Source organism: Artemia franciscana, chromosome 14 (assembly GCF_032884065.1).
Source record: "Artemia franciscana chromosome 14, ASM3288406v1, whole genome shotgun sequence".
NCBI classification, from domain to species: domain Eukaryota; kingdom Metazoa; phylum Arthropoda; class Branchiopoda; order Anostraca; family Artemiidae; genus Artemia; species Artemia franciscana.
The window spans coordinates 20006787-20028504 of NC_088876.1; the positions used below are offsets into that span (position 1 = coordinate 20006787).

Genomic DNA, 21718 nt, shown 5'->3' on the forward strand with positions numbered 1-21718 from the left:
ATACTTTTTTTGCCTCTATGGCCATATGAATCGAAAAATAGAGCCCAAAAGTTGTCGAGATTTCAGGTTAACGGCAATATGCGACAATAAAATTTTGCAGAATCTGGCTTACGTTGTTTTGTTTATGTCAATATCAGTGGCTGTCATAGAGCTAACAAAAAATAAAAGAGAGAAAATTTCAGTGCCGTTCTAAAATGAAATTTTTATACTAAAAAAAGGAACAAGTAGCAGAAAATACTGTAAATCTGACCATTTTTCCTTTTTCTATCTGTCATAAAAATAAAACAGAACTCTCATTTATTCTTTTTTTCGGCATCAGTTATGTTTCAAGCGACTGAGATTGTGGAAAATGATCTCTGTCTTGATCAGGGGCGTGATTCTATGTGGGGAAGGAAAAAACTGCTGGCCCCTCCAGACTCCAGTTTGACTCCCCAGCCGGAATTTAGATTCTTCAAAATCTTGTTAAAATTAAAATAAGCCTGCTTGTTTCAAACATCCAGAAAAACAGATCACTTTACTTTAGTATATCTTTGCCCTAATGGTACAATATGGACAATTTTTAATGGTACTAAAGGATAAATTTTCCGCTATCGTTTTCACTTGATTTGGTAAAATTAGCTAGAACCTCCTCCACCCAGGATTTTGACAAAATTACGCCACTGGTCTTTATGGTGCTAAAGAACCAATTTTTTACTGCCATTTTTACTTCGTTTGGGAAAATTGGCTCCAACCTCCTACCCCCTAGGATTTTGACGAAATTACGCTACTGGTCTTGATAGGTTAAAAATTTGAAAAAAATGGGACTATATAGGGAAGGACTACGTCAAATTTGAAAACAGCTAATGAGGTAAAATTCCTTCTATCGCAGATTCCTTATTGTAACCCCAAAATAAGCCCAATTAGAAATTGCTCTCCTGCGACAAAGATAGCCTGTAAATTAATTAAAAGGAGATACAATTTTGATTTGTTTGCTGCAGGATCAACCTTATAATAGGTTAGTTATTTATCTTTCTTGAAAGCAGATAAACCATAACAAAAGTAGGATAAAGAAGTTTCAGTGGGGAAATTAGATAAATTCGATTTCCAAAAATGCATACGGTAAATTTGTCCATTTCATCTCTTTTAGGATCTCTGAAATCTTTGACACCTATGACAACATTGATTCAATGAAGAAAAAGACTTCAATTGCATAAGCAAATTTTATTTTGAAGAAATCCATGGTTAATTATTGATGGCTGCTAGAGTTGTTGCTTCTGCTACTGTAAGAGCCTTGAAAGGCAGGAGAAGTATACCAGTCAGACAAGCTATTATGCTGGTTAGCTCTTTGTGAATGAATAAAATAGGCTACTTAGTATACTAGTCCACAGAGAGCATGTGAGTTTACTTTGTAAAGTTTTGGCAAAAACAATGGAAAATTCGGAAGTATAAAAATCAATTCGATTGAAAATATGTTTTTACATTAGAGGCAGGGGGTAGAGGTAAAGTTCAAAATTATTTCTGTAGTCAGAATTCTATCCTGAATCCAGATTTAACATTCATTTCCATCAGAAACAAACTTTACCCCCCCCCCTAATATGCAAGCACATACCCTATATTGAAATATTTCCTGAATTGGTATATGTAGGGGTGGATTTAAAGGCCATTTCCAATGAAAATGAATATTAAATTTGGATTCAGGATGCAATTCTGACCACAGAGGTAGTAAGTTTATTTCTTAGCTAATTGAATAGTCTGTGAGTGTAAACATTGCCCATAACTTTTGAAGGTAAATGTTGGTAGCCTATTACTGGAACAATTTTTTTGGGCCATGAAACTATTGTTAATAGATGCATTTTGACTTTTTGAACATCTTTTCTCTCTTGTAAAACTACTGCAAACTTACCATTGTGGAGTTATTCTGGCCTAAATATTCTTGTATTTATGCATATAGAATTGCAATCATTTCCATTTTTGTTGATTAGAATTTGAAATTGCTAACTTTTTAAGATTGAAAGTTGCTCTGTGGCTTTTAGAGACAGTTTGTGCAAATTTTGGATTTTTTTAGAGAAGATTATTTATGAAAGAATTGACCAACTTTCAGTTTGAATAACTCCATAATGGTGAGTAATGGTGTAGTTTTACAACAGTGAAAAGATGTTCAACAAGTCAAAATGCATCTATTAACAATAGTTTCATGACCCAAAAAAATTGTTCCAGTAATACCAACATTGACCCTTTTGAATCCTATATATCAAAAATTTGGAGACTTTAAGTACAATTTTGTTGGCAGGTTACACATCACAAAAGTAAAGACAAAAAATACAGACATTTATAACTTCTGTAAATCAATTATATGTTTAGTGACATTAAAATAAAAAAAAGGTACTATTCTAGCAATTAACAACTCCAGACGGAAGCACTCTAAAATTCTAAAAATTACCATACTTAAAAAAAATTCTAAGATAATGTTTCTAAAAGCACATCTCTTTACTTTACTCTGCCCTAGCCTAATATGTCTTGTAGCAATCTAACGGATTCTTTTTGTAGAGGTCCAGAATGATAACAAGTTGTTTTCAAAGTTTTTTAGTGACCAGGTGCAGTTAGATGATCAGCAGCATCCCAATTGAAACAAGTTTTCATCCTTGTTTCATCTTGAAACAAGTTTCAGGTGATGACCTCTAGTTCTTGAGTTGGTACCAACAGTAGAGAATAATGGGATCCCCTCTATTTCTCCACTAAACAAGTGTAGAAAGATTCAGCTTTGATAGTCTTGCAGGGTAGGAAAGCTCCTGCATGCCAGATACAACTTTCATGTCATGTCTCTGCACATCTTCAAGAACTTTTATGTCTTCTAAAATATGGGGATACGAAAGACATTCCAACTTCAAGCTTATGATACACAAGTCCCTTATATAGAGGACTAATGCCTATAGGGGGAAAAGCAGAAATAGTATGCTTAATCAGTTCCATAGTTGAACTAGTATCAGTAGCAGTCCTCTTAGCATGAGTGCTGAATTTTAGTTCATTGTCAATAGTGATACCAAGATTTTGCTCATTATATACACAGGGGAGTGGATGGCCTAAGGAAAATAAGAGTGACAAGGATTTGTTTTGTCAAACTGAATGATATTGCATATAGTAAAATTAAATTCAAGAAGCCTCAGCCCATTGACCAAGCAGCCCAAGACTATTTTTTAGAAGGGCATGAACATCATGTATCAGCAGATTGAAGAAGATTGGTATCATCAGATCTTCCTGCATGAAAGCCATGCTTTGAGCTATACAAAACATTATTTACTTCAAGATGTCTAACAACTGCAGAATTGATTATTGCTTGAAAAACCTTAACTGCTGATGTTGTCCTAATGGGTTGATAATTTTTGACAAGGTCCTTTGCGCCTTTTTAAATACAGAAATGATATGTGCAGTTTTTCAATCTGGAGTAGTCCCCAAAACCATGCTGAAAACAAGGGGTGTGCTGCTGAAAATCTTATAGCAAATTGCTGCTGAAAATACTTCAGTGCACCAACACCACCACTGGAAGTTTCAAGTGCCAAAATATTTTTTGAGATTATTGAGTGGCAAATATAATGCAAAATCTACTATCTTACAGTACCTACAAAAATTTTGGATCCTCTCAAAAAGTTTTTGAATCTACTCATCAATTTTGGACTTGCAATTATCATTCACTTGTTTCAGTCCTCTTTGCTACAATGTAATATTTTCTAATTAAAATTAGTTTTGACTATACCTCAGAGAATACCTTATTTATAAATGTTTTACCATATGCAAAAATGCAACAAATCTACAAAGGCCTGAAAGCAAGATGGAAAATTTATAAGTAACAGAACCCCCCTCCCCCACCCAAAATTTTTTTTATACATATGTATGTGAAAGCATGTACAAAGTGAAAGAATTAAGCTTATATACAAATTCTTTGTCTTCCTAACAGCCTTCTTGGAAAAAAAAAATCAAATTTAAAATAGTAATGAATTCCATAAAAGATGTTGTGATTTAGATGAGGTTTGTGATTCTAATGCTCAGTTGCCCACTGTGCAGGTTGCTGATGATCTGCCTCCTATGTTATCAAGATATGAACAATGCAGGTCCCTAGAACAGGGTTTGCCAACAAGATGGAATGCAACATTTAGTATGATGCAAAGTATTATTCAACACAAAGGCCCTCTGGCAAGTGTTTTGTGTAAAATTGGGAAACCAGACTGTGTTCTAGATGATGAGGAATATGAACTGATGTGTGACCTTTGCTCTTTGCAACAAAATTTTTCTACTAAGGTTAATGCTATAGAGGAAGAATTTCTTCTCATCCTAAATGTTGCTCTGCTCTGTCAGGGCCTCCTAATAGGTCAGTTTGAGGAGCAACCTAATGATAGTAGCTGAATTTTGCTTCTCAAAGAAAATGTAAAAAGCAAGTTTGACTTTTGCTTCCCAAGGCATGATCTCATGGTGAAAGCTGCACTTTTGGACTTCAAAATATTCAAGAAAAATGAAATTGATGAGCATCTAAACCTTTTTGATGGTTCACTGACAAGAAGGGAATTCTTGTTCAAAATGGTTAAACCTCTAGTGCTGGTGGCTGATATAAGGTACTTTATCACATCTCCTGTGTACTAAATTTGTCCAATCAACACTCTAGTTCTCTTCACTTCAACTTTTGGTAAGCATTTAGTGCAGTAGAAATTCTTTTATACAAAGAGGAGAGGGTTCTTGAAAGGCCTGAAGAAAAGGCTGAAACCTCTGGTACTGTCTTTGGATCAGCTATGCAATCAGTTGTGTGAATATGATTAGTGGGTTTTCTCAGACGAGCATCCACTCTAAATGTCTTCATGATTATACATGAAGAAACAAGGCTGCTTGATCAAATAATGTGTCAGAATGACAATGCACAACAAGGGGAAAATGATGATTTTTATTAAGTGTCAAGAAAATTTATATCTGGACTTGTCAGCCCATGCCAGGAGATCACAAGATCCTCCTCTAGTTGATGTAATCAATCCAAGCATTGTCTTCTGGAAAAGAAACTTTACTCAGCTTCCATGGATTGCAGTTTTGGCAAGAAAAGTTTTGTCATTGCCAACACCAAGTGCTGCAGCAGAAATGATTTTCAGGGGTGCAGGACTGATTGTTGCTGCTAAGTTCTATGTTGGCCCTACATTGTGTAAACAAGCTTATTTTTATGCATGGTAACCACAAGCTTGTCAAAGCTTTAAAGAAAACTGATAGATTTTATTTCTAAAAAGTGTTTTGAATTATTTCTTCAGGCTAAATAAACTGCCTGGGAATTGACAAAATAGGGAATTTAAATGGTAGTTTAAAGTAAACTCTGAAATTTAAAGCCATAATTAAAAATTTAATAACATATAATGCTTTTCTTTATGAAATTTTGCTTCTTTGTCTTCTAACAACTGAGAACAAACTGTTTTTAAAGAACAATAAGCTAAGTTTTCTGAAAAGTGGCTATTTACAAAAAAAAACCATCAAATATTAAATTCTATGTTCTGAAGTTAAACTTTGATTGTTTGATATGCTTACCAACCATGTTCAAGTATGTCTGCAACCACAGTACCTTAATTGCTGAAATGGGGAGGAGAATAATGGGGAGAACATTCTCAAAGGAGATGGTTGAAACATTTAATTTTTAAACTTTTATTATATAACACTTAAGTGAGAGGATTCAATCTTGAAGCAAAGTAGCTTCTGTAGTGTAGAGAGTGAGGGATAGGTTAATTGAAGAAGTGGAATGCAGGTTGCAAGACTAGGAAATTCAGACATGAAGCAAGATTTAAACTTCAGATTCTATCAAGGTTTCATAAATTAGCCATGGTTTTATGGTGCTAGTGAATTTGTTTAATTCAAGCTTTAGAGCTTAACTTAAATTTTGAATTACCTATTCTGTCAGATTAATCCAAATATCAGGCAGTTTAAGGTCTTGCTATCAATCATTTGGGGTAAAAGAATGTTCATAAGAAGTTAAGATTGATATCTCATTCTTATTTATCTAATATTCAGTCATGGTACTGAAGCTAAAAAGGAATTGTGGACTGAATTGTGATAAAAACTGATACCAATTTAGGTTTTCAAACTTTTAAAAGCAGCTAAAATAAAATTCTAAATATAGAACAAATGCCAATAAATTGATGGTGTGCTGCCAATATTTTTTTGGCAGCATGCCACCAATAATTTTTTGCCATCTAGTCCAGCAAATTTATTCAGATTGAGGGATATAAGTTCCTTTAGAACTATTATATCACAATTGGTTCCATCTATACATCATATAAAAGAGGAGTAGGATAAGCAACACAGGTATTGGAGGAAAAAACAGATGAGAATTGTGAATTGAAAATTGTGACATTATATGTTTTTTTGTCTGGAATGAGTGAAATTTATTCCTCACAATAAAACATATAATGTCACTAGCAGAGTAATAAAAGGAAAGATAGCAACAAAAGAACATCAAATAGAAAATGCACAAATATATAAAAGCAGAACAACAGATGGAGACTAATATCACAAAGCAGCATACAGTTCATTTTCTGTTAAAGTCATATATTGGTTGCTAATAGCTGTGTTTTGCTTGCAAGGAGGCAGAAAAAGGAGTTTTCAAAAATGGTAGTAACAAGAACACACTGTATGTCTATTCTTATCCAATAGAAGAGAGTTCCACCACGTGAGTTTACCCATCACCAAAAATAGCTGGGCCTGAATCTGCTGACTCTATGAAGTTTTCAAAGATACAATTGCACTGTAACCTTTTTGGGCTATACTAGTAAAATAAAGTGTAGTAACACATACTGTAGACTCTAGTAACAAACTATAGACTTGATTTTAGACCTTGCCAAGGCTTTCAAAAAGGTACCACACAACTATTTCAGATTGAAACTTTCAATGGCAGGTATTTATGTGTACATGGTTGACTGGGTCATGGGTTGTGTTACTGTTCATATTCAGCAGGTTTATATCCACTGATAATGGCAACAATATTTTCTCTGAACCAGGGGACAGTTTTGGTTTACTCTGATTTAACTCTGACAGTGTTGGTTTTACTGTGTACAGAGAAGAAGTCTCTGAAAAAAAATTTCAGTTTTTTATAGTAAACATGAAAAATGTAGCACCATGCTTTAAAAAACTGGAAAAAAAAAAGCAATTTCAATTAGTATCAGAAGGAGTTCAAGAAAAGAAAATTTTGATCACTTGATGACCCTAGTGTGGTTCTTGCATAGGCTGATGACATGTCAAATTTGGAATGATGGTAGAGTCATGGGACCAGCTCCAAGAAGCTTCAATGGTCCAGCAAAGATGCAGTCTTCTTTGATCTTGTCAATGTCATCTTTATTTGGTCATTCATATACATATTTAGCTCAGCTCAGGCAGCAAAGAAATTTTTATTGGGAAACAGTCATCTGATATACCAGCATTGTTGATCACTTCTGGTATCATTTGCTACAGCATAGCACCCATTTGATTCATGTTTAGCTTCTTTTTTTTCTCTTCTTTATGCTCACTGCCAACTGTAGACCTATTACAGATATCCATTAGGTCAGTTCAGGAATCCGATGGGATATCAGTGACAGAATCTTCACTTGAAAGGTCATCTTTCTTTCTATTTTTTGCTTGAGTATGTTTTTTACTTTCTCTTTTTTGTTTTTGAGCTTTTATGTTATTTTTCTCTCTCTTGCTTTGTTCAAGCTACTCTCAAAGCCTCTACAGATGTGATTGCTTTAGCTTCCCAAGCTACTCTCTGCCTACTGGTTGTTCAGGATGCTGAGGCATCAAGAGAAGGGTGAAATGGTCAGTCCAAGAGAAGTTCTTCAAATGATTTGTCATGCATTTGATTTGTTTTTTTGACTAATGAACTCTGTATTGGCAATGTATTCATTTGTAGTATACACTTTTGTTGTCCCTCTTGTCAAATTCTGAGTCTCTGATTTCTTACTCTCAGCATACTGTTTGAACTTGACTGGGTCAAACTTTGCCTTGTCAATCACTGCTCAGTTTGTGTTTGCTGGGATAGTGGAATCATAAAATCTTATTGCATGAAATGATTTTTCAATAAGAGAAGGGATAAGGTATGTCTCCCTGATCTGAAATATAATTTCGATGAGTCATTTCCAGTTCACAAGCTTCTGCTCATTGGATGATTTCAGCCCTTCGAAAATAACCCTGTGAATATCTCGTGATTTTATCCTGGCCAAAAGTCCTAGAGGTTTGGATTAAAGGAAGCTTAAAACATAGGTGAATTAGTGTAAAAATAGTTAAAAGATAGGGAAATCATGGTAGGTCTTGAGTCATCTGGAGGGGTCTGGGACCAAAACACAATGATGAAGCTTACAGCAGACCCATTGTTGGTAATGGGAATTGTTAATATGATGAATGGTTGAAAAAAAAAAGAAAACTTCACGAAAATCTATGCTAGAACTGCAAAAGAAAGGCCAGTTTTATACATGGGGTAAATCTGGCCCCTTATGTTGGAATTACTCTGTTTTTGGGTAAGTCTGACATGTTGAAGTTACCCCACTTAGGGATTTTTCTGGGGTAAGTCTGATACCCCCTATATCTCCTGACTGACTTGAGAATGCACTGACTGACTGACAAATAAAGTACAGTAAAGACTTCAACTATCCTATTAACTCATCAGCTATTTAGAATCATTCTATCATCTTTCTATTTATCAGCACTATCTCTTAAAAATTACTACCTACCTTGTAGCCAGCAAAGATACTCTCCTCAAAAGTTCAAAATTCCTTTGCTAGAAAAGGAATTAAAAGTAATGACAATAGACTGTTGTCAAGTACCAAGCCAAACAAAGAAGATGAAGCACAGAACCACATAATTCTCTAATCACAAGACAGATAAAATAGGGATGTTGAAGTTAATCTTTTGTCAGACTTACTCCAGTTCACCCCTAATTGAGAGAGTTCAGAGGTGTGCTGAAAGTGTATAGCTGGCCTACAAGATCTCCCATACAAGAAGAGAATGGAATTTTTACAGCTGCTGACACTTGTCTTGTCTGTCCAACACAAGGCACTGCTATGGAGACTTAATGCTAACCTGCAAGTTTAATGCACAACAAAACAACCCCCTCTCTACCAAAAATTTAAGTCACCATCATACAAGATGCCACTCATCAATGTCTTGTTAACACACAAATGCAGCATCATTTCTTCTCTTAGCACATTGTCAACAACTAGAAGAACCTCCACGCTGGAATGGTGAATTTACTCACTGTTATATCCTTCAAATCCTGGCCAGACAAAGAATGGAATAACAAGTCATGGAAATATGAGTGGGGCTGCATGTCTCATTCAACCATATACTGATGTTAGCACTACTAAACCACTAGTATGGAGCACAACAGGTCCAGTATGGACCTTTTTTTTCTCCAAAGTTTAAATGAGGGTAATTAATTTAACAGAAAATAAGCTACAAGAAATTAATGGAGTATTCACAATCTGGAATACTATATATATTTGTACAATAGGAGAGGAGGGTGTGCTGGTAAAGAAAGTGACATGGTTTTAGGATTAACGTAAGTAAGAATCTTAGATCTTTTGAAAGTAGGCTAATTTTCAAACTATTATAGTGTTTAATAACTAAAATCATTGGACCAATTGGTGACCCTTTTGGTGCTTAAGTCTCTGTTAAGCCTTCTTTTTTGGGCCTATACTTGGTATGTTTCAAGGCCAAACAGTTGCCATTGACTTAATTTTTTAATCAATTATGTTTATTTGTCTCAATATTATTGAACATCATAGACAGTGTCTCACAAAAATATGGCGATGAAAAAATTGCTAGCAGTTATTGCTAAATTTTTCAAGATAGTATACATATCAGGGGATTTCTTCTAGGCCTTTAAAATTTCTTTTTTGTAGTAGTACTCACTTTTATTCTTTAAATGATTGTGTTCTATGTTTTAATCTACTGATCTTAACAAATCTTTGAATCCACAAGCTATACTGAAAATCTACCAATTACTTCTCTAACTCAGTAAATAAAAATTCAAGTAGGGATAAATCCTTTTATTAAACAGTGATAATTCACAAAAAAATACTGGATATTTTGGTCACCTGTACAGCATCTGTCATCAGCAGAAATATATAAAAGCTGATGACAGTATAAGAATGCTGTGAATCATAATCAATCTGTACATAATATTAATCTCTGATTATATTATCACCCTGGGTAGTAAGCATACAAATATAGTCTCAATTTAAATTGAAATCTTCATCCAGATAGAGAAGTTGAGAACAAATCATCAATCTTTTTAGATTGATCAAAAGAACCACTCACAGAAACTTAGACATATCAATGAACTTTTTAAGGCTCCCAGCATTCCCCTATGAATGGCGCACCTCCCTTAAAAGTTTTGTGCAGCTATTCAGTATTGTGCAGAAATTACTGAAGGCTCAAATGCATGAACTAATTCAAGGGAAACTTTTAGATTATTGTCAATAATAGTATTATTTTCCTTTTGCATGGATTTAATTTATGTTTATTGATGGCATGTGCTACACCATCACATTATGCACTTGTAAAAGTGAAGATTTAAATGAATGTTTCCGGTTTTAAACTGGTTGGCTATCTCATAATCTTTGTTCAGCTGTGTTTGCTCATGTTTGTTCATAAACTGTTGTTTTGTAGCATAAATTGACCAAACAACAACAGCACCCTATTGCAGCATCATCTCTTTTGCTGCTTAAAAAGTTGAGTTTTGGTAATTAGATTTATAATGAAGAGTTTTTATGTGTTTGGAACCAGGATCAAAATTTGGATTTTGTTGATACATTAATTACCACAGATACGAGTGGGATCGTCACCCCCCTCATATTCCTTAAAGGTCTGACTGTTATTTGTGCTTTTAGGTTCATTTGACCTAGGAAACTGTCTTCAAAACTTTCAAGCCAATCATACAGCAAAGAACAAATATACCACCTTTTCCCCATTTAAACCTAGCTATGAATAGTAGGTAATTTCTAAGCCGAAAGGTAATCTATTAGCCATAGGGGATTACAGGGATGCCCAAGGGTAAAAGGGCATGGATGGCTGTTGGTTCCCTTTAATAATTTTTGGACCTTAAAAACAGGTCTAGTAACTACGATTTCTGGTCAAGTCCCTTGCCACGTTTTTAAGATCACCCTTCTTATATAATGTGACCAGAAAAAAACAGACATGGGACATCTGAAACTTTTCACTAAGCTAGTTAATCTAGTTAAGCTAGTTAATAATATATTCTTTTAAAAATTTGAATTTTTGCAGTTTTGGCTAGGATTGATAAGGACCAATACTCGCTTACTGTTTAATACCATGAATGGTTTGATTGGTAAAACAGTAAGTTTGAATAGCCTTTATAAAAAAAAAATGGAAAACACATTATCTCACCCTATATCTTTGGAATGTATAATATATATAGACAGACCAATTTTTGGATTTTCAGATACTTTTGAAAGCAAAACTTTTTTTTATCAAGGACATAACATTCTTATCTCTCTTTCAGACACCATCTGCTGTGAACAGGGTGAAGAATCTTCTGTCCCAGAAGCCTGATGCAGTAAGAATGGATATTTGTTTCTTAACATTAAGGGCTGACAGTTTTGTTGCTAGCAGAGAACAATGTTTGTGAAAAATTATAGCTGCAAACTGGCAATATATTAGGCTACCCATTTGTTTTTCTTTTAGTTCGTTTTTCTTTCGTTATTTACAAGCAGTACTTATTGCTTCTTATAATTTGTTTTGTGAGGAAGAAGTAGCAACAGTACTAAAAGGATTAAAAAAATAAGCTGCAGGTGCTGATAGTGTGGTAAATGAGTTTCTTAAATATGACCACCCTGAGGTTAGAAATAAGTTACTGACGATTATGAATATAATTTTTGAAAAGGCGGTATTGCCTAGCGATTTTAGGAAAACATAAATTAAACCACTGTATAAGAAATTTGATAAGAATGAGTGCGGTGATTATCAAATGAATAAGCATTCCACTCTGTTGATAGAAGAGCTTTAGCAAAGGTTTTTATCATTGTATGGTATACCAGACCAATATATAAAAGTGATGTACGAGAATAAAACTGCTGCGGTTAAGGTAGGAAATGAGGTTAGCAGCTGGTTTTGTATTAAATCAAGAGTTAAGCAGGGTTGTGTTCTATCCCCATTGTATGGATGATTTTGATGGATTTTGTCTTAAGAAGCACAAGAAAGTGAATGGGAGACCATGGAATCAAACAGGGAGGAAAAACTCTCCTGGACTTAGATTATGCTGATGATTTAAGCATACTGATGAAAGCGTGAGTTAAATGAATGAGCTTTTAGACGTTTCCAAGTTCAGGGTGCTAGAATAGGTTTGAAAATTAATGTTAAGAATACTAAGTCACTAAGGCTAGGAATAAGTGAAGATGAAAAGGTGACGTTGTGTAACGAAAAGATTGATCAGGTGGACAGCTTCACTTACCTTGGTATTATTATTAGCCTAGATGAAAGTGTGAGCAAAATGAATGAGCTTTTAGAGGTTTTATGAGTTCAGGGTGCTAGAATAGGTTTGAAAATAAATGTTAAGAAGACTAAGCTGCTGAGGCTAGGAATAAATGAAGATGAAAAGGTGACGTTGGATAATGAAAAGATTCATCAGGTGGACAGCTTTACTTGCCTTGGTAGTATCATTAGCAATTATGGTGGGAACAGTGAAGATCTTAAAAGTAGAATAGCCGAGGCTCAGGGTATTTTTTCGCAGTAAAAAAAAGAAAAAGTTTGAAAGAATAGGAAAATAAGCCTGCAAAATAAGATTAGAATAAGTATTTGAAGCTACAGTCATGATGGTGGTGAAATATGGCTCTGAAGCATGGGCGCTCCAAATAGCGGATGAAGATTTGCTAGATGTTTTCCATAGAAATTGCCTACGGATTGTTCTGGGCACCCAGCTTACTGACTGTATTTCAAACTGTAAACTTTACAAAAAGTCTGGTTCAATCCCGCTTTCTAGGTCTATAATGAGAGAAAGGTTGAGATGGGTAGGGCACGTTCTGCAGATGAAGGAGGATAGCTTGCCAAAGATTGTCCTTTTTGGCCAACCGTCTATGGCTAAACGGAAAGCTGGTCGTCCGCGGTTGGAATGGCAGGATATCATAAAGAAAGATTTAAAGGAAATGGGAACCTCCTGGGATAGTGTAAAGAGGGAGGTTTTGAATAGATTGGGATGGAGGAGGAGCGGGCGTAGCTATATTAGCCTCAGGCGGTTTGATACTGCAATGAGTTGTTAGTAGTTTTAGTAGTAGTACTTCTTACTAACTACTTAATCTTAATACCAGGGTGGCGTTGAGAATGTTGCCAGCCTTCTCCATGAGGCGCAGTCAGTAGCAAGGACCTTGCATCAGACATCAAAATTCCTGCTTGGTCCAGATATTTCCTGAAATTGTTATTCCTCTGGAACTTTTTTCTCTTAGACGTTTCCAGCCATTATCAATTAGTTCAAAGTGGTAAAGAATTCAAGCCCGAGTGTCAGCAGGCAGTTGCAACAGATGTCTGAAAGTGACTGCTTGGCAACTCCATTCTCTGAAGCCACTTAGATTGAAGAGTGTTGAGACAGGACTGGACAATCAAATATTAAAAAATTCTGTTTAACCCCGATCCACCCCCAAGGAACAGCCTCTACATCAGGCAATCTGTTTTTATCTAAAATATTGACCTATTAGTGCATATCATAATGGTTTTGTTGGTAAGGTCTTATTTTCATGGAATAATAGAGAAGCTGACAAAGTTAAAGAAAGATGGGTGGAACACTTTGAGAATGTGCTAAACCAAGATACAGTTGCAGGAAAAGATATAGATAAAAATGAAAAAGTTTGTGATACCTTGGACGTGAAGGAAGATTTGTTTAGTGAGGAAGAATTAATGACAGTACTAAAAGGATTAAAAAATAATAAGGCTCCAAATGCTGATAGTGTCATAAATGAGTTTCTTAAATATGGTGGCTCTGAGGTTAGGAATAAGCTACTGAAGATTATGAACATGATTTTTGAAAAAGGGGAAGTACCCAATGATTTTAGTAAAACCTTAATTAAACCACTGTATAAGAAAGGTGACAAGAGTGAGTGTCGTAATTATCGAGGCATTAGTCTGGTCTCTGTAGGTAGCAAATTCCTGAATAATATGATACTTTTTAAACTGAGAGATGCTGTAGACAAAGTTTTAAGGGAAGAACAGTGTGGTTTTAAAAAAGGTAGAGGATGTGTCGACCAAGTTTTCACTCTTGGGTTAATAATTGAGAAGTCTCTTCATTGTCAAACACCTTTGGTCCTCAGTTTTATCGATCATGAATAAGCTTTCGATTATGTTGATAGAAGAGCGTTAGCAAAGGTCTTATCTTTGTATGGTATACCAGAAAAATACATTAAAGTGATTTGTGCTATGTACGAGAATAATATTGCTGCGGTAAAGGTTGGAAATGAGGTTAGCAACTGGTTTTGTATTAAATCAGGAGTTAAGCAGGGCTGTGTTCTATCCCCCTTTATATGGATCATTTTGATGGACTTCGTTTTAAGGAGCACAGGAAAGGCAATTGGAGACCACGGAATCAAATGGGGTGGGAAAACGCTCCTGGACTTAGATTATGCTGATGATTTAAGCATATTAGATGAAAGTGTGAGCAAAGTGAATGAATTTTTAGAGGTTCTGCGAGTTCAGGGTGCTAGAATAGGCTTGAAAATTAATATGAAGAAGACTAAGTCACTAAGGCTAGGAATAAGTGAAGATGAAAAGGTAACGTTGGGTAACGAAAAGATTGATCAGGTTGGCTGCTTCACTTACCTTGGTAGTATTATTAGTAAAGATGGTGGGAGCAGTGAAGATGTTAGAAGTAGAATAGCTAAGGCTCAGGTGTTTTTTCACAGTTAAAAAGAGTTTGAAAGAATAGAAAGATAAGTCTGCAAACCAAGATTAGAATATTGGAAGCTACAGTGATGACAGTGTTCAAATATGGCTCTGAAGCATGGGCGCTCCGAAAAGCAGATGAAAATTTACTAGATGTTTTCCAGAGAAATTACCTACGGATTATTCTGGACACCCGGCTGACTGACCGTATTTCAAACAGTAGGTTGTATGAAAAACAACCTACAACCTAGGGCTATAATGAAAGAAAGGTTAAGATGGCTAGGCCACGTTCTGCGGATGAAGGATGACAGATTGCCAAAGATTGTCCTTTTTGGCCAACCGTCTGGGGCTACACAGAAAGCAGGTCGTCCTTGTCTGGGCTGGAAGGATGTCACAAATAAAGATTTAAAGGAAATGGGAACTTCCTGGGAGGGTGTAAAGAGGGAGGCCTTGAATAGATTAGGTTGGAGGAGGAGCGTGCGTAGCTGTGTTGGCCTCAGGCGGCTTGGCGCTGCAGCGAGTTATTATTAGTTGTAGTAGTAGTAGTTTAAGAGGAACTTTTATAAAAAGGGAAGTTTTTGTACCTTAGTTTGTAACTCAATCCAAATTTCCTAGACAATTTTGAAGTAAGGTTTTTAGTTATTGGGCATTTTACAAGCTTCAGACATTTTAAAAAATGTCATGCTTAGAACAATTGAAAATATATTACATTTTTTTGAAGAAAATTCATCATCTTTTTTCTTTATTGTTTAAAATTGCCCATGTAACTTTGTACTGTGTTGTCTTTACATATTCTATCTGCATGAAAAATATTGCTCATTTTAAATATACATTAGATCGACATAACCAACTGAAAACCCTCTAATAGGAAAAAAAGACAATGAAATTGCTGCCTTGATGAAGGCAAGGACTGAGATTCAAGCTTAAAATTTAGAAAATACAGAAAAATCATCCCACAGAGAGAGAATTCTATGTAATTTAGGATTCTCTTGAATCTTGTTGTATCTGTTTAGTTGCTGATGTTTCATGCGTTATACTTAATAGGTAGCCCTAAAGATTGGTGTGAGGCAGAGGGGCTGCAATGGCTTGAGTTATACCCTTGCCTATGCTTCTGAAAAGGATAAGATGGACGAGGAGGTTCTTCAAGATGGTAATTTTATTTTATTTTTCTTCCTGAAACAGACTGTAAAAGTATGTTTAATGAAAGAAATACTTAGCATCAATTATTTTTGCCAAGTATTGTTAGCCAAATTTTTCTGCTAATAAATATTGAAAATCCTTAATGTCCATATCTTCAACATTTTTAAAAAAGGTCATTCATCCTCAAGGAGCTTGTTATGAGCATGTGACAACCTTTGCCTTACAATCTAGTTTGACTCCTTGTGCTCCTGTTTTTATATACAATAATGAAATTGCTTTTCAGATGTATTTTATAAATTTTGTGGGCACTTATTATTTTTTAATAATTAATAACTAACTTAGGAATATGGAAATTATTTTCAAGTAAATCATAATGGGTGAGTAATGGGATATCACGCGAGTAATGATGAAGTTTGATGTAGTAATGAAGCATTTCTTCAAAGACCAATGGCAAGCATCATAAAAAAATTACTGATAAATGTAAGAAAAAAGAGCGACAAAAAAATAACAATTAAATGATGCAAATATTGAAATACAACTGACTTTTTTTTTTTTTTTTTTTTTTTTTTTTTTTTTTTTTTTTTTTTTTTTTTTTTTTTTTTTTTTATAAACTAGGAGAAAGGTTAGTGAATAATCTGAACCTATTTTTATGCTGTATTTTAAAATAATACCATTTGTATAAACTTTGAATCTTTATGTTCTTATTAATTATTTTAATGATTTAGTTTCCTGGGGGTATTAGAGACTCACAACCTTTTTTTATTTATATCCCTCTTATGTATATAAAAGTACCCAGTATTTTTATTAGAATTAATCCGAAAATAAGATAGATGCAAAGTACTATAAAAAGAGACAATTTTAGCATCTGTTTACCATTCTAAAAACTTAAAAACTTTTTGCAAACTGATTAATATTCTACATAGGGCAGGTACTGATCTCCTGATTCTCTGCCTTCAACCGGTAGTGCTGTGCGTGATTGGGGGCAAATCATTAGACACCTACCATGTTTCCCCCCCCCCCCAGATTTTTCTAGGTACCTATCTGGAGCTCGGTCAACTCTGGCTGTGGTTATTGAGTCACACCGCTGATTCCCGTTCTAAACCAAATAACCAGCAATACCAAGACCCGAACCCCTGTCCTCACAGACAAAGGATTTCAAGTTTAGCGCGCTAACCACTCGGCTAGGACCGGTCAATGGTACAGAAAAGTCAAATAAAAAAATATATAATATTAATAATGGTATAACTTTTAATTAAATTAGTGGGGCAAAAAACAACTAAAAATTGTGCAAATGTTTTGGTAAAACATTTGAAAACAAATAAAAGAAAACAAAATAAAAAAATGAAAAAAAAATCCTATGTTAAAGAAATAAAATTAAGAAAAGACCAAAAGAAACTATTTGAAAACTATATATGCTGTTTTGTAAAAGTTCTAAACGAATTTAATGTAGTTAAAAACACTATAACGTGCAGGTCCCAAAGGTTGAATGTTGTCTACTCATAGAGTTTGTAGCAGAATAAGTGTTCCAACCACTGGTCTACACCAGATGTTTTAGTGCTTCTGCAACTCCTTTACATGTGTTTGGTGTCCTATCTTTACTGTTTTACTTTGGTGTCCTATTTTACTTAAACTATTTCAATTAAAGTAGTTAAAGTATGAACAGGTCAAGTATCCTTTGATACACTGTAATTATATTTGAAAAAAGAATGAATTTATTCATGCGATAATCTGGTGGAAGTACCTGGACTTCTCAAATTAGTATTAATATTCTGAAATTTATTTAAACTTTTTTTTATTGAGTGTGCCTGTAATTTAATGAAATCAGTGTTCGGACTCGCCTATAAATTCCAATAAATTCCTATATTTTAATGCACTCCTATAAAATGCCTATATTTTGGCTAAAATTCTATTATTCCTATATTTTCGGCTGAAGAGCACTAAGAACATTGCTCATGATTTGCAATTTTCTGTCTTTTGGTGTAGATTGATAATTAATTATAACTGTTGAGCTTTTGAACTTAACTAATGCTTTGTGTTGGGCTTAGTAAGCTTCTTCTGCCTGGGCTATGCTGTTGTGTTGACCTAGTAGCTTATGTTTTGTTTTTTGTCATGTTGGGCCAGTCCGAAATGAGCGAAGATCAGTATATAGGCTAGCAGTCTCTGCTTAATGAGACTGGAGTTCTTGCTTCTTATGTGTTTCCTGGCTGAACGCTGGCTGGCTGATGTGAATACGGCCCAGTTATTCAAATGGGCTATTCTAAGATAGTTGCTAATCGAGGGAAGTATAATAGACGTGCACTGGGTAGGCTATAAGCTACATTCTGTGATCAATCTGTCCTTTATCTATCTGGTCTTTATCCCCCTCTAAAGAAAAATGATGTTAATCAGATTCGGACTTTTTATTTCAGATATTGTAAATTTTTACTTTATCTCCCCCCTTGGTATAGCAATGGTAAGATAATTCGTAAGTTTGATGTCCCTGATATAAGTGCAAAATTGGCCCTCCTGCATGGAAGATTGTCGGAATAAGCTTTTTATCGTTTATCGCCTCATCATCCTTTGGTCCGTCTGTTCGGTTAATCTCATTGTAGCATAGTGTTTTTATGGCACTTGGTATTAACCAAGTGACATATAGCAATCGCAAATTCTGTCGGTCTTGGTTTTGCTACTTTAGGCACTTCCAGGTAAGCTCGGACGATAAAATTTGGCAGGGGTATCAGGAACTGGACCAGATTAACTTAGAAATAGTCGTTTTCCCGATTCGACCATCTGGGGGGGGGGCCTGTTAATTCAGAAAAAATAGAAAAAGAAGTATTTTTAACTTACGAACCGTTGATCAGATCTTAATGAAATTTGATGTTTGGAAGGATATCGTGTCTCAGAGCTGTTAGTTTAAATCCCGACCGGATCTGGTGACATTGGGAGAGTTTGGAGGGGGAAACCTAAAATCTTGGAAAACACTTAGAGTGGAGGGATTGGGCTGAAAGTTGGTGGGGAAAATAAGTACAAATCCTAGATACATGATTAGCATAAACAGAACGGATTGGCTCTCTTTGGGGTAGTTGGGAGGGGGGGGGGGTTGATTCTGAAAAATAAGGTATTTTTAACTTACGAACGGGTGATCGAATCTCAATGCAACTTGATATTTAGTAGGATATCGTGTCTCAAAGCTCTTATTTTCAATCCCGACCGGATCTGGTGACATTGGGGGGAGTTTGGGGTGACCTAAAATTATGGAAAACACTTAGATTGGAGGGATTAGGCTGAAACTTGGTGGGAAAAATAAGCACAAATCCTAGATACATGATTGACACAACCAGAACGGATCCGCTCTCTTTGGGGTAGTTTGGGGGGGGGGGTTTGATTCTGAAAAATTAGAAAAAATGAGGTATTTTTAACTTACGAACGGGTGATGGGATCTCAATGAAATTTGATATTTAAAAGGATATCGTGTCTCAAAGCTCTTATTTTAAATCCTGACCGGATCTGGTGACATTGGGGGGGGACCTAAAATCATGGAAAACGCTTAGATTGGAGGGATCAGGATGAAACTTGGTAATTTATGTGACCAGGCATCCCACGCCATCTACCACAGATCTGATCCCGAGGACTTCCGAATCCTATATTTGGGCCCGGGAGATCCTATAAAAATAGGACAGAGCCTATAATTTGAAAAGAACCGACCTGTCCGAACCTTGTGAAAGTCAAAAACTCTGACAAAGTTTTACTAAAATAATAAACAGATTTGATTCTTCGAAAACTGTTTTAATCGTTGTGCTGTTTCTATTTGGCCTACTGACTAATAAATGTGCCAATTACTGGTCTACACCAGATGCTTTAGTGTTTCTGCAACTCCTTTACAGGTTTTTAGTGTCCTATTTTTATAAATTTCAACTATCTTATATGGATCAAACCTGTATGGTTTTTTTTTTGGGGGGGGCAGATTTAGGGCAGTTTAGAGTCAGTGAGTATTATGGTCCCTTATAGGTACAATCTTTCTTTGCCATTTGTATATAATCAACCAGTAAGATGTGATAAAACTCGAATAAATTGTGGTGAAAGGCACCTTAAACGAGTTAGTCGACCACATCATTTGGAGAAAAGATAATTTCATACAATAACCCTAGGTTCACTCAGCTTTTTTATTTATTCTGTCAGATTTCATCTTTTTTTTTTTTTTTTTTTTTTTTTTTGTTGGTGCAAACCCAAGCATCATTACTGTCCAACAGCTTTGTTGAGATATTTTATCTGAACCGTTGAAAAGCGCATCCATAAAAAGCATTTTTTTTTTCTCACTTCTATGTTACTTGTTTTGTCGTTTGATTGAAATGAACAGTTCTGTGTTTTGCTGAACGTGCTGTGCGTGAGTTCTGCGTCAGAAAAAAAACGTACATGTTTCAATTATATGCGAAGTCTGATGGATATCTTGGTGTAAAAAAAGTAGTGAAGACGAGCTGGAGAAATATCCAATTAGTTTCTGATGGTAAAGGATATTTCCCGCGGTTATTAGAAGCTTTAAGAAATTACAGCAAAGTAGACTGACTGTAGATTCTCCTGTTCTAAGGCAACTTTTGTTTAATTTAACTCCAAGAATTAAGTAAGAATTATTCCGTCACTTGCATTTGTTTATGAATGTTTTTTAACTTTGTTCTGATGAAAGTTTAGTGTTTTGGACTAAAAAAAGAAAACGATAGGAAAGTTTATCTCTGCAAGTTTTTCTGGTAAATTCAAGAATTCATTTTGTGTTTATCAAGCATCCACAGTTTTGTGTAATATTTAGTTGATTTGATTTTATTTTTTCATATGTTCAATTTTTGGTGATGAAGGCGAAAAAGAAAAACCAATAAATTATTTCGTACAATATGGTGGTACTAGAAGAAATCTGACTATATGTTTAACTATGCCTTAAAATTTGTACTAGAGTTGACATTCCAAAGAATTCTCTTCTTTCTTTTAAAGTAAAAAACAGGGGACCCTCTACCTCAATGATTGCGCATAAACTATAGGTGATGGAAAGGCACTGCAAATTGTAGATTTGACGTTGACGGGACGGATTTGGATTCAGCAAAGAAAAGAAAAAATTCAATATTTCGCTATATTTTAATATCGTGTAGATTCTTAATTTAGAAATTCTTTCTTCTTCCTTTGGAGTTTGCTCATATTCCTTCATTGTCCATATTATGTTCTTCGACATGCTACTTAACTAGAAATTATTTTTCAGGAGTTCGTATATTTATTGATAAGAAAGCACAGTTGAGCTTGTTGGGAACGGAAATGGATTTTGTGCAAACGGATTTATCAGCAGAATTTGTGTTCAATAATCCGAACATTAAAGGGACCTGTGGATGTGGAGAAAGTTTTTCGATCTGATAAGGAATAGTAGTCTAGTCGTTGTATATAACATTACAGATTTTATTGAATATATTTAATAAAACATCGGGCGAGTTTTTTATTATTAAATAGTATTTTCGAAATCGGCTGACAGTCTAATGCCGTCATAGTCGAAACCAAAGGCTGTATCAAACATTACTAGAATTTTTGCAAGGGACAAGAAGTAGCTATTCTCGAAAAAAAATCTATTACTATCAGTTCTCTTACTAAAGGTTCTCTGTTCAATCCCAACTGTTTATTTACTCTCACTCCCCCCCCCCCAAAAAAAAACAATTAATACCAGTTACTTATCATAGCACCAATCCCATAAGGTCAACAATGCCGTGCATGCTCCTGT

The 21718-nt window shown here is 35.0% G+C and overlaps 1 protein-coding gene across 1 annotated transcript; it reads left to right on the top strand.

Annotated features, from left to right (window-relative positions):
* Positions 1–1148: 1148 nt before the first annotated feature.
* Positions 1149–21450, top strand: LOC136035426 (iron-sulfur cluster assembly 1 homolog, mitochondrial-like). The gene is made up of 4 exons (XM_065717223.1): positions 1149–1315; positions 11489–11542; positions 15895–16000; positions 21212–21450. Exons 1-4 carry the CDS (start codon positions 1232–1234, stop codon positions 21358–21360), a joined length of 393 nt encoding a protein of 130 aa, XP_065573295.1. The 5' UTR covers positions 1149–1231; the 3' UTR covers positions 21361–21450.
* The last annotated feature ends 268 nt before the right edge of the window (positions 21451–21718 follow it).